Source organism: Mus pahari, chromosome 15 (assembly GCF_900095145.1).
Source record: "Mus pahari chromosome 15, PAHARI_EIJ_v1.1, whole genome shotgun sequence".
In the NCBI taxonomy this organism is placed as follows: Eukaryota; Metazoa; Chordata; class Mammalia; order Rodentia; family Muridae; genus Mus; species Mus pahari.
Window position 1 is genome coordinate 12,739,522 of NC_034604.1, and position 13,770 is coordinate 12,753,291.

Below are 13,770 nucleotides of genomic sequence, written 5' to 3' on the forward strand. Positions count from 1 at the left end.
AAGGAAAGAAGGAAGGAAGGAAGGAAGGAAGGAAGGAAGGAAGGAAGGAAGGAAGGAAGGCAGGCAGGCAGGCAGACAGGGGCAGACAGGCAGAAAAAAATTGACCACAAATCAAGCCATAAACGACCAGGTCATAAGAATTTCAGGATGGCTGGGCACACAATCTCCTACAACACCTCCACTCTGATGCTGTTGTAATGGGTACAAGATGTAAATAGGGGTGAGGTGGAGAGGACTTGGCTCTTGGTTGCTCCAAAAGGGCACAGGGTGGAGCTGGCCATTTTAACATTTTAGCATAATATAGTATTCATCCACCCGCTTTCCTTCTTCCACTTCTTTCTTTTCAGAACAGTGCTGACACTTATCTTACATTCAAATTATTATTATTTCTATAACTGAGATAGCAATATATTTCCTTTCAATTAAATCTAAATATGCACACTTATGATTATCCAGGAAAAAAAGAGTATTAAAACTCATTACATAAAATTTTGTGTTCATCCACATGAAATGACAAGATCAGAATGAGAGGAAACACATGTAAATTACATATACATTAAAGACAAGTCAACAAGCAGGAGTAGATGTATGGGGACCATCCTGTATCTCACATTTTCCTAGCTCAGCAATGCATACCTGGCCACCAGTGTGATGAGAACAGCATGATAAGAGGGGACTAACAATGTGTTGATCCCGACTCTGACAAAACTCTCTTCCTGTGAATTCAGTTTTGCTCTTAAAATAACTAACATGTGCTAGCATGTGCAGGTGGGTATGCATGGATGGATGACTTGGAGGCTCATTAAGAGAGTGAACTTTGCCAACAATAAAGATGCAGAAGATGGTCCTCACAGTCGTGTCCAGATTCTGCCATCTGGTAGTTTGCTTATAAAGCAGAAAGATTTTGTAAAAGAATGGTTTCAAGGGATCAAATACAGAATGGTTAAATAATACTCTAGTTCAGTCAGATGGTCGGGCCTGGTTGCCCACAGAGACCCCCTGGCACAAGCAGATAGAGGGCCTGGATGGGCTTCAAGGGTTTTCTTGTATCTGTGCCCCATTCTTCTGTCTAGGCAACATGCCTAGATGCCAGATTTTAATTCTTGTCCAAATTGTATATTTAGACTTTGTGTTTTTTAGTAATTTGGCTGGATGGATTGAGTGTCCCTGGTTTTTAACTTTGTATATGTACTCAATTTTGCAAATCATACTTAACCATTTAATTGGATCTTACCCTTGGCCTGCTCTAGAGAGTAACTCCCAGTAGTTCTGGAGTATATTACAGCTAAGTCGCTAGCTTTGCTGATCATACACAGGCATACTAAAGAAAACATTAACAGGAACTTGCAAGTCTCAGAGGTCTGAAACTGAAAGTGTACTGTCCACTTCATAGGTAGGCAAGCAGTGCACAGTGAGTGAGTGAGATCAGGCATGCAGTAATGAGTATCGTTTATAAAACTAAACATCAGAATGTCCTGTGATGAAAGAAAAGTTATTAGCTGTGTTTAACATGTTCTATTGGTACAATTACAAACTGGGATCTGGATCATCTTGGTTCTTGAGACATGAAGTACTAAAGGGAGCTCATCACGACTCTGGGTCATATTCAGAAAATTCTGGCCTGACAAAGAGGACCAACATTTTCCCCCATAAGGAAAACTGGCTTCTAGGTTCACGGTGCCCCTTGTATATAATGTTCTTCTCATCTGTATGAGCACTGTACCTTCTTTGTCTCATGTATGTCCAAGGATACAGATCCCTACACCACGTATAATAGGCCAGATGTGCGTGGACTGTCGTGTCAAAACTGTTCATACAGAATATCTCAATGATTTGCCACACACAAATACCTAACCTGCTTTGGGGAGAGGCCAGCTGATTACACCAAATCCATTTATTCATTCCCAAGCTTGGGAACATATGTGATGAGTTTCCATTTGTAGGGCTTAAGTCACATATAAATCATTTTTCAATGTTAATGGCATCAGTGACTGCAAGTATGTGTGGGTAGGCTGGCCTTGGAAGGCACATGTAGAAAATGATGGTTCTGTGAGCACAGTGAGCTCCTGAGGAGTGAAACAAACTTCCTAATCCTCTTCGCATATGCTCACAGTCTGACACTAAGGTACTGTTAAGGAAGATTTCAGTGAGGGTTCAGGCAGTGAAGTCACCATATCTATGACAGAAGCTAACTTATTTTCAGTAATAAATCTCATTAAACATATTGATGGACTTTCTGTCTTCTAAAATCGGCACTATTGAAAGCTGTCCTTTGCACTCAGAACATAATAGAGCCTTCTCACAGAAATCTGATTTTTGTTCACCCAAAGCTCCGTATGTAATTAGTATATAATATAATCAGAGTCCTCAGAAATAATTATCCACAAAGTACAGGCTGATAATATGAGCTTAAAAAGCTAGTTTGGTATAAAACAAGGAAAACCTACTAGAACATGATCATCTTGCTTAGAAAAGTATCTAGTTTCCTGTGATTGTTACTGGTAGAAAGTGACCATTTCTAAATTGTCCCACTTTCACAAAAGGTCAGGAAACAAGAATTTTACGTGCTTCTCTCCTCCCATGTTTCTGAATTCTTCAGAGTCAGTAAAACACAGCCACAAGCTCAAGGAATAAATAGATTCTTTACTTGGTAAAGAATCCAGTTTTCAGATATGTTCCTTAAACCAGGGGAGTTGGTTGGTATTAGATGTTATCTAAGAACAATCTCACTATACGCAGTCACAAATGGGACATCTATAACTTCACACACACACACACACACACACACACACACACAATCAGATATGTACTCACACATGCACACACACATACACATACAGAAACAGATACGTACTAATACATTCCCCCAACACACACACGATCATAGACACATATATGCACATGCACATGAACACGCACATACACACACACACACACACACACACACACACACACACACCTAGGAAACACTGAAGAGGAGGTGGAACGATTGTTAAGAGCTGGAGGTGAGAAAGAACAGGGGCAGAACTGTGGCCATGAAAGGACAATGGCACACAGCAACCTTGGTCAAGATCAACCCAGTCCTTGTGCAAGTACAGAACTGGAAAGGAATCCTCCACCCATAATAAGGAGTTATGAACACTCATGGGTTATTGGGGAGGGATGAATCATTTTGTTTTCAAGGATGTGGACCCTGATAGGGTGACCATCTCTAGTGGGTAGTCTAATGTCCAAATGTATGTAGGCAGGAAAAATTGGAACTTCTTGCGGCATTTAAAGCAAACAGATACACAGACAAACAAATCTATGGAGGACTTAAAGTTGGGAGAGTATAAGGAGAAAGAGGGTAGATCTGGGAGGAGTTGGGAACAAACATGATCAAAATACATGAAAAGAAAATTTCAAAGGTTAATAAAATTATCAAAAACAAACAAACAAACAAGGCCCATCTAACTGATGCTAACAAAGCAAACAAAATGTAGCTAGCTCCCAAGTTGTCTCTAAAATCTAAGAACACACACAGTCCTCAATCATGGAAAGTGAAGACTCACTATTGATGCTTACCATGTAAGACACAGAAGAACAGAGCAACAGGTGAGAGTATACAGTAGACCTGGAATACAGAGAGCAGGGAGAGCCAGGAACCCAGTTATGAGAGACCACTGGGCAGGGCGAGCCAGGAACTCAGTCATTAGGAGACCACTGTGAAACCCTCAGTTCTTACCAGCCCCCCCTTGCCCTGTGTCAGTTAACTCTGCCTTGCTCACTGGTTACTCCTCAGGGTCATGTGTTAGTTCTGATGACCAGTAGTCATTTAGTGATCTCCACTATCACCATCATGTCTTCTTGAAGACTAAGAACACCACACACAGGCACACACACATACACATACAGAAACAGATATGTCAGAGCTGTGGCTATGAGTGAGAACGTCAACTTTTTAAAATTGGGAGCAGAGAATGTTGTGGATTTCTGTATTCCAAGACAGGGGTGGGGCAGCCCAGAGATGAATGCCACTGCATGGTGCAGGGCCGGGCAATGTATCCGTGGCCTGAATGAATAAGAGCTTTGTGGAGGATGGTATAAGATATCTAAACATTTCATCTTCTTGTCCTCATATGGACATTTAATCCTGCTTTGCTCCTTTCCACCTGTGAATGTCCACTCTGCCTGACTGTTCCGAGAGTCTAATGAGATCACAGTAGCAAACCATCCAGTTCATGTCTAACACCCATCATAACAGCAGCTTATACACTACATTGATACATATGTGGCCTAGTAACAGTGATTTGGGTAAGAGTATGTTTAAGAAAGCATCAAGGGTGCTGTAAACATAAGCTATGCTCAATAAATGCTGGCTCTAATGGAAGAATTATCATAAAAGAGTCTAAGCATTAAAGAGCTGTAAGCTTCTGTTTCCTACACAGGGGTTCAAAGGGGGAGGTTCCGAGGAAAGTGAGAAATGCCCCGTATTGAACATTCTCCCTGATTTTATTAGAGAAGTTGATACAGAAGGACTAGACACAGAGATCATTGATAGTGATACAGGATTTGCAACCAGTTTTGCAGGCCAAAGGGTATTGAAGGACATTTACTAATGAGGGTAATCAAACATGCCTTGATAACCAGCAAAACCTGGCTGGTTATAGCAGTGAGCCAGATAAAGGAGACTCACGCTAGGAAAAAGGACCAGACAATATACTAAAAGGGTCTATCCACCAGCCAATAGCCCGAGGTAGAAAGAGATAATAGGCCTGTCAAAACACTGGGAAGATCTCTTGAAAATAGTTTTAAATAAGGTCACTCTGGCCTTGACCTTGAAGGTCCTGGAAGGGGCAGAGTGTCTATAAGCTCCCATCATACTCTACTCTTTTATAGATAAGGATAAAAGGCCCTGGATTCCACCAGCACACCCCTTCTTAGTCTCCTATTATTTGTTAAAGAAATCAGGAACAGTGGCAGAGAAATTCAACTGATAGAGATGCTAATCTGGGGAGATAAGACCTGCCTTTGTGAAGGGCTACTTGGCTTTGATTTAGTCCTAATCAGCTAGCTGCCAGGAAGAAGGTGGCTTTGTTTCAGCTGGAAGAGCCAGAGCCTGGGTAATCCAGCTACAGGCTAAACTTGAGACACACCTACTCTGTAGAAGACAGCTGTCTTGCTTCTACTTATCAGGTTAATGGGTCTCACAGTTCTCTAAAGGTGGGCAGGTATAAACTGTGGTGATTTCTTGCTGAAGCAACAGAACAGCAATAGGAGTCTTTGAGACTACCTGTCTGTGACATCAAGCATGACAGACCTATACCAAAGTATCACAAGCTGTGTCCACTTACAGAGGAACAGTCCCCATTCACACCTCTAGCAGTATGCTCTTTAAAATGTTACGTATTGTGTTAAAACAGTTAACAGTGGTCCAGCTGTATCAAGGCCCCAGCTCCAGACTCCATTGCTCTTTCTAAGCTCTATAGAAAAGAATTCTTAACAAGGACCATGGTAGAGGTGTAAAGAAGAGAAAATGCCAGGGTGGTTAGAAATGGAAGGCTATGAATTAAATACAAGGTGAATAAAAATACAAGGTCATAAAGTAACCCTCTTTTCCTTAAGGACAGAAACAATGATTACAAGAATCCAGCAAAAAGATTTTCAAAGAGGGCTAGCAAGATGGTTTAGTAGGTGAAGGTGCTTGCCAGTGAACCTGATGGCCTGGATTTGGTCCCAGAATTCCACATGGAGGAGAGAACTGACTCCTGCTTGTTGTCCTAAGACTTTCATGTGACAAGGAGGCCGTGACATGTGCTGGAGCTCCTTCCCCCTAATAAACACATGCAAATCCATGTTGGATTTTATCATATAGCAAGACATTAGACAGCAACAGTAATTTAAGCTACATGGTAATGTAATGATGACAAACAGAATAAACAGTAGAATAAGCAGAATAAGTTGTGGGCACCAAACCCCAGAACTACACAGACATAATCATCTACTACGAACCATGATTCTTTCCATTTAGGTTAACAGAGGATGAAGATAGAAGGTCCTAATCCACATCTTATACTCCATAGAAATCAAGCATAGATGGGTGTTGCAGTAATTCTCTCCAACCCAATTATGCCCCGGCAATGAAACAACACAGTTAATATGAATCCATGCTGTGCGCCTAGATTGGACAGATACACCACTACACTACCATCTTCCACATCTATAAGACCCCTTAGAACTTGTGGTTTCTCCAGGCATGTGCTTCTGCTTCTGCTCTGCTTTTCTTCTTTGTCGTTGACACCGTCGTCCTCTTCCTCCCCTCCTACCTCTCTCTAACCTCCCTCTTTTCTTGTCTTTTTGCTCCACCTTCCCTCTCTCTGCCCAATCATCAGGTCTCCTTTATTTTACAAATTAAGGAGGGAAGAAGGTTTACAGGAAATCCTTGTTGACAACCCCTCAGAGGAGAACGGAATTGACTTCAAATATAATTAGCCCCAGGGCTCTCCACAACAAATGGGTCATAAGTATGATTATCAAAATCTTTTGTATTGCTCATGAGTGTGACAGGTCAAATGAGAAAGGTCTACAACGTCATACAAGCTGTTTGTGGATGTAGGGCTCATTATCATAACAGATATGGTCTTCTAAATGGATATGAAAGCTTAACTACAACAGGAGCAATGACAGACTGGCTACTGTTAAAGTAAAACGTCTGCTCATCATAAGACATCATTTGGAGAATCTGGAGAGCAGGCTGTGAGAAGAGATCTTCAATGTACTAATCTGACAAAAAGCTCCTGTCTATCACCTGTAACAGTTCTGTCAGCTCAATAAGGAGAAGACAGCATAATAGAAAGAAGAAAGGCACGCTGAATCAAAGCTTTATAAATGAAGATACAGCTGGTTGGTAAGCCCGCGGGGATATCCCAACTAAATCATAACAAGACCCATCGTATCAGCGGGGCTGAGGTTTAAGACTATAGAAATTGAGCCGGGCGTGGTGGCACACACCTTTAATCCTAGCACTCGGGAGGCAGAGGCAGGCGGATTTCTGAGTTCGAGGGCAACCTGGTCTATAAAGTTCCAGGACAGCCAGGGCTATACAGAGAAACCCTGTCTCGAAAAACCAAAACAACAACAACAACAACAACAAAACACCAAAAAACAAACAAACAAACAAATACCTATAGAAATCAGGGGACTAAAGAGATGGAGGATGTTGGGCAACTAGCATCCATACTGTGGAATGTGAGGCATACACAGCACAGTCATGCACAGCCACATCAGGAAAATGAATGACTGTGTTGAAGCTACACATTTACACAGAAGACACACGCCTAGCACATGCCTAAGAATGTTCACTGATAGTATGCTCAGAATACTCAAATGTTGGCTATGTATGGTGGTACATACCTTTAATTCCAGCACTCAACTGTGAATTTGAGGCCAGCCTGGTCTACATAGAGAATTTCAGGTTAGCCCATGCTACATATGAGACCTCTTGTCAAACAAATGAACAAACCTAGAAACATTTATAATTTCCAGTGAAGCAGAATGGATAAATAATACTCAGGTGTTTCTTAGCACTGAACACTGTTCATCAATGGTGAAATGTACCACTTTTACACTACATGGGTGGGTCTTACAGGTCTATCAGTGAGTAGCAGATGACATCCACAGTATGTAATGATGCTTTGTTTACATTAAAGGTAAAAATAAGTATAGTTAATTTATTATAACAGTAATTTATAAAAATCTGCTGGATTTTTTATTTTTGTGATCGTCTTGGTGGAGGCAAAAAGGGGGTTTCTAGGATGCTGGAGGGATCAGAATGAGGGGCAGGTACACTCTTAAGTCTATAGGGAGCCTCCTCTTCGCCACAGGATACTCAAAGTGAAGCCTGACTCCATGAAAGCAGGAAGAGGCAAGCCTCTATGACAGGCCACCCATAGCCACTTTTATCTCCCACTCCCCAAGGAAGAGGATGAGAAAATGAAACCCACATGAAATAAAGGCCTCAGCGCAAATCACCTGACCTCGGAGGGGGACATCAGTGGCCTTGAGAGGATCTGCAGGCTTAGAGGGCTTGGTCCTACCACCAAGGCCTTCCTATAGGCCTCTACTTAGAATACAAAAGGCATCATCAAACAAAGCATGCAGTACTGCTGAACTGGGAGCAAAGAAGGAATATAGATTTAACAACTGCTGAAACTTGGGTGAGGGTGTTAAAGCAGAGATAAGATGCCGATTAGAAAGCTCTCACAAGGCACACATAGCATCCCTGGAGATCCAGAAAAGGTCTCAGGATAATTGGGACGTGGATAGAAAGACAAGACATTCACAGCCATAAGTTAGTGTGAGCCAGGGAACTCCAGAGTTCACAAAAGGAGGAAACTAAAGACTTACGGTGATATTTTCAAGGTTTTATAGAATGCCTTATGAGCCCCAAAGGCACATATGAGCATCAAGTTAAATGTCCTATTTAGGTTTTATTTAGATTTGTTAGCCATCATTCTACTCCGAAGTCCATGGAGAATGACTTCTCCTTGAGGACAACTGCTTGCCTAAAAGACTCTAGCAGTAAGTTTGACCTCGCTCCATAGGGAATTGGATCTTAGTGTTTTGGATTCACAGAGGCTAAGGAATTTCTGCTGTGACTTCTTCACTCCTCTTCACCAGCAAGTAGGTTTCCCTATTGAATCTGAAATATCCACCTAAACAGATGAAACCCACAAAAGAAGAGATCTTTCCTAAATGAACTACTAGAGAAACTGAAGCAACTCCTTGAAGGAATTTATATAAATGGGGGAACAGATGCAGACAGCTGAATCTGAGCTCCTGGTTTATGTGCTGCAATGCTGGGAATATTGGATGCTGCTCCTGAGCCTCCAGTTTTATGAAACAACTCTCAGTTACTATTACTATTTTTCTACTGAAGCTTTGCGAGGTGGTTTTAGGTTGACACTTCTAAAGTCATAAGCAGGGGCTGGAGACATGGCTCAGTTGTTAAGGGTACTTGCTATGAAGTATGAGCACCCAAGTTCAAATCTCTGGCACTCAACATAAAAAGCCAGGCATAGAACTTCAGCACTGGGGGCCAGGGCCAGGGAACTCTAGGAAACTCACTGGCTAGGTGGCCCTTCTAAAACAGGGCTTTGGTCCAATGTGAAACACTGTCTCAATGCAGTATGGTAGAAAACAACAGAGGAACATACTTCCTTGACACCCTCCTCACTGGCATCTTTCATGTGTGCACAAGGATATGCACAACTGCACTCACACACATGCATCATATACACACAAAAACCCCAGAACACACACACACACACACACACACACACACACACACACACAATGATAAGCCATGAGATGAAAAGAGCAACAATGAAAGCTGGCAATGATCAGTAAGTGAAAAGGTAGATTAATTAAGACTTAAGTCACATGTGAATTTTAAAACCTAAATACATTTACACAAGTGAGAAACCCTGGGGTATATTTACAGAGCCTCTTTAATTAGTCAGTATTCAAAACAGCTTTACACACTTGAGTCAAGTTTTTAAGACATTTAAAAATGCCTCTCTCCTAAATAAGAGCTCAGACTGTGTAAATCAAGAACACTACCTGCAGTTATGGGCTCACAGCAATTCACATGACTTTGCAAATGTGAATGAGAAATGTCAAATATGGGGACCAGGTATGAATGTGTTGTGTTAAACAAAAGAAATACAACAGTTCATGAAAGGTGCTCGGAAGTGTGTTTGTGTGTGTGTGTGTGTGTGTGTGCGTGTGTGTGCGTGTGTGTGTGTGCGTGTGTGTGCGTGTGTGTGTGCGTGTGTGTGTGTGTGTATTTGTGTATGATTATACAGATTAGCAAACTAACAAATACATTCAAGGCAGAAAATAATTTATTGATGATACAAACCCCAAGAATGCCAGGTTCTTTTCAGATCACTCTTTCTGACATCTGTTTCAGAAGCAGAAATGGTGTAACTATAGCATCACAGGTATTGATGATATACCTGTTGTGACTTCTTGAGAATACTTCCTTATTCCTTATCATTTCAAGATGAAATATATGTATGAACGGCTTAATGTAGGCTGTGACACCAGACAGAACCAGATTCAAATCCTGTGACCTAGGTAGACAACTACCTGTAATCTAAGTAGAGCTAATTTTGCTGTTATCAAAAGTGGAGTGTTCTCATAGGAATGGAAGGTTTCAAAGATTTTAGAGAGATATTTGATGTATATGGCCAATACCTGGCATGCAATATGGAACTCTTAACTGTTCCGAGGACATCTAGGAGGCTCTGAGGAAAAACACCTATGTTTTCCATGTACTGCTTATTCTCACTCTCCATACATACAGCCTTCTATGTACATGGCACACAGATGCAAATATTATTTAATAACAAGAAGAGAATTCTGTCACCTATTGAGCAACTACTCTAAGCCAGGCACCAACATAGACACCACAGAGAAATAAATGGACTAGATGTGACCTCTAAATGCGAGTTTTTCTTGATGACATTAAGACTCTTAGAGGAAATATTTGCTGGCTCTACCCCGTTTTATGTCACCAGAGATTTAAATCATGTCTGGAATATTAAATTTGCCTGGGAAGTATCTGCAAAATAAGCAGACTTAGTGCTTTTTATACCAACCTTATATATCTAGAGCCCAATATAAAAAGGAATTGTACTTATATTTTAATTATCCAGTACGGGGAGGAAAGTAAACAATACAAATTTAAGTGAAATAGGTTTAAGTTGTGTGTTTCCTGAATCAATGATGTTAATATAAAATAAATACAACTATAACTGGTATTTGGGAACAATCAAAAAATGTGTGACTTTATGGGAAGAATATACCAACCGGTTGATAATATGATATGATAAATGGCAGAAAATGCAATGGTTTTTATAACACATAATCTTAAAGATGTAAAACACCACTCACCTGGTCTTCTTCTCCTCCACCTTCTTCATCATATTTCAATATATTATCTCTTACATCATCTTCTGGGTCAATTAAAAGCTGCTTGGCTTGGCGCTCTTTATCCCGGCGTTTCATCCATACCACAAACATGAGAACAAGGACTGGATAGGGGAAGAGGAGAAACGCACACTGCCGTTCATTCTGAAAGCCAGACTTATAGAACCTTAAACTTCTGCATTCTCTATGTCAGCACATGGAAGGACCATGGTACACGATTCACTCTGGTACAAAGTGTGGGCCTCAGCAGTCCCCTGCCAGAGCAGAGGGAAGACCTGGGCTCTAGCCTCCAGAGTCCTATGGACATGCTGAGCAAACCCCTTTGCCCTGTGAGGCATGATCTACAGAAGTGACTATATGGCTTCCATCTTCATCTTGACTTGTTAAGAGGATTGATACCCTGACAGAATGCTTCATAAACTCCAAAGAAACAAAACCAGCACTGGGTTGAACCGTGGCACTGGTCAGTCATCATTATACTCACCAGTTCTCAGAGAAAGGCACTTCCCCTGGGGAACAAGTGTTTGCTTAGAGGGTTAGGGCAGGAAATGAGGGCTTGGTGTGTAATTGGATTCCTGGTGGCTTTTTGACTCCCAGAGGCTGGTGTTTCTCTGGCATGCTATTCTGCATTTTCTTCCCTACCTCTCTGCAGCAATGAAGGCATGGGGATTAGTTTGTGCACTGAAATATTAGGCTTTCATCCTTCACACTCAGTGCCAGGTCTGCAACCATAAATTCTCCCAAGTTGATGTTAAAATCAGTGCCAATTCATTTTCCTTCACAATGCTTGTGTCACTTTGTCATGGTTGAATCTATCATCCCTAAGTCTGTCTTGATAAGGCTGGCGTGTATGGCACATTCTGGTTGAAAGTGAATTGCATGCCTGAGCACACATCTAGGAATAAATTCTGTCTAAAATCTGAGGGTTTCAGTTTACATCCTGAAACAAAAAGATTTAATGACTCCTATTTGAGCACATTTTTATTATTGGCCATAAAAGTAAATATCTTCCTTTAAAAGCCAGATACATGATCTCATTTGCCATTGTTCAGGGCTAAATCTAGCAAGTGGATTATTAGTATAGCATGCAGGTTTCATATTATAGTCAAAGCAGTCTCCACACAGGAAGTAAAAAATGCTCAGGCTTCTATAGTAATTGCTTGGAATAAAGGGACAGAATTCTAAATTACCAGAACACTTGTAAATGGAGAAAACATAAAAGAAATGGCCAACATTTTCAAGAAAGTGATTGGTGCATAGCGTGATCACACAATAAACTGGTCCTGCTGCTATTCCACAATAAAAGACTTGGCCTGGGCAATTCATTCTTTTAACCTGCATGCTTAGAAGTGGTTCCTAAAGTACTTTCTGGTGGTTAATTCTTTGCATTCCACTGAACCAAAGATTGCAATGTATCTTAAAAAGAAGAAATCCCTTAATCTGCACTTATGCTAAAGACAGACAATTTATTGAGCTGTACAATCATTTCCATTATCAAATGTGCTCTATGTGAAGTATAACCTCTCACTATTTTGTGCAGTCCCTCAGAAACAAATACCTTGATCCTTGTATGACTGGAGCAGGTTGCTAACTGCACTTTATATGCATGGAAGTGAAGGAAAGCAATACACTTATTTTCCTAAATCATCAGCTATGTGCCATAAATTCATACTCAAGTCAAAAGGTGAGTGCTCAGACATAGGACTGCTTAACACTCTTTTATGGAATGGGTTGTCTGTCCACCCTCTCCTTCCCCCGCCGCCCCCGCCAGCAATCAGCAGAGAAAATGGTTGAGAAGACACGGGAACACAACTGAGGGCTTGCTGCAAATGTGTCAGTGCACTCCCTGACGTTCATTGTATGCTCTTATGCTGGCTGCCCCTATATGGTTGACAAGATGGTGCTCAGTCATCCAAAGGCCTTGCTCAGTCATTTTGAGAGTGGTCCTTGCTGAGCATCCTAGAAGTAGAAGGACCCGCACCATCAGGGACAGAGTACTCACTCAGCAGGATGATGATACACAGAAGGATAGCGATGATGGCGCCCGTGCCAAGCCCTGCACCCACGATCCTGTCGACGTCCGTACAGTCGCCATTGGAGTCACACTGGCACACTTTCACACGCAGGGTGGAAATGTTGGACTTGGGGGGATTCCCTGAATCTGTGATAATGATGGGGACTTCATAGATACCAGCTTCCAAAAACTTTATCTTTAAATTGAGCTGAGCAAAATCACCTACACAGAAAAGAGAGAAAAAAACGTCTGACAGTCAACACCACTAAGATTTAGGAAAAAACAAAAAAACTCTACTATTTTCCAGAATGTATTTTCTAACTGTAACCCATTAAACAAATCACAATTGTGCTGTACAGTGAAAAGCTGTTTTAGGTTTCAAGTGCTTTTAGTATCTTATATAGTATTTAAAATATGTTTCATGAGAAGCTTATAAAGCATATAAAATTAATTTCCCATACCATGGTTCAAAACTACTGCACTACACATGCATTCAAATAATTAACCTGCTCTTACCATTAAGCCGGGTGATGGTCCAGTTTCTTTTAATAGTCACTGGAGATAAGGGAAGATCAAACGCGAACGGCCCAGCGTTTGGATCTATGTCATAATCAAGTGCTGTGATGTTAATTGAGTTGGGTTCTGGAGTTTCACAGGTCTCGGCCTCTTGAGGTAACACCTGAGGGGCGTTGTCATTGATATCAAGTAAATAGATTTGCAGTGTTCCTGTCCCACTCATAGGAGGGATTCCTAAAAGGAGACAAAAAGTCATAGTTGAGGGC

The 13,770-nt window shown here is 41.3% G+C and overlaps 1 protein-coding gene across 2 annotated transcripts in view; it reads right to left on the reverse strand.

Moving 5' to 3' along the window:
- Cdh2 (cadherin 2) overlaps nt 1-13,770 on the reverse strand; it is a 218,364-nt gene that overhangs the window by 19,821 nt on the left and 184,773 nt on the right. For both annotated transcript variants that reach the window (XM_021214167.2, XM_029546711.1), the window contains 3 exons: nt 13,505-13,738; nt 12,977-13,210; nt 10,939-11,078 (listed from right to left, as the gene is read on the reverse strand). In XM_021214167.2, the coding sequence (XP_021069826.1) occupies nt 10,939-11,078; nt 12,977-13,210; nt 13,505-13,738 (608 nt within the window). The remainder of the gene's footprint in view (nt 1-10,938; nt 11,079-12,976; nt 13,211-13,504; nt 13,739-13,770) is intronic.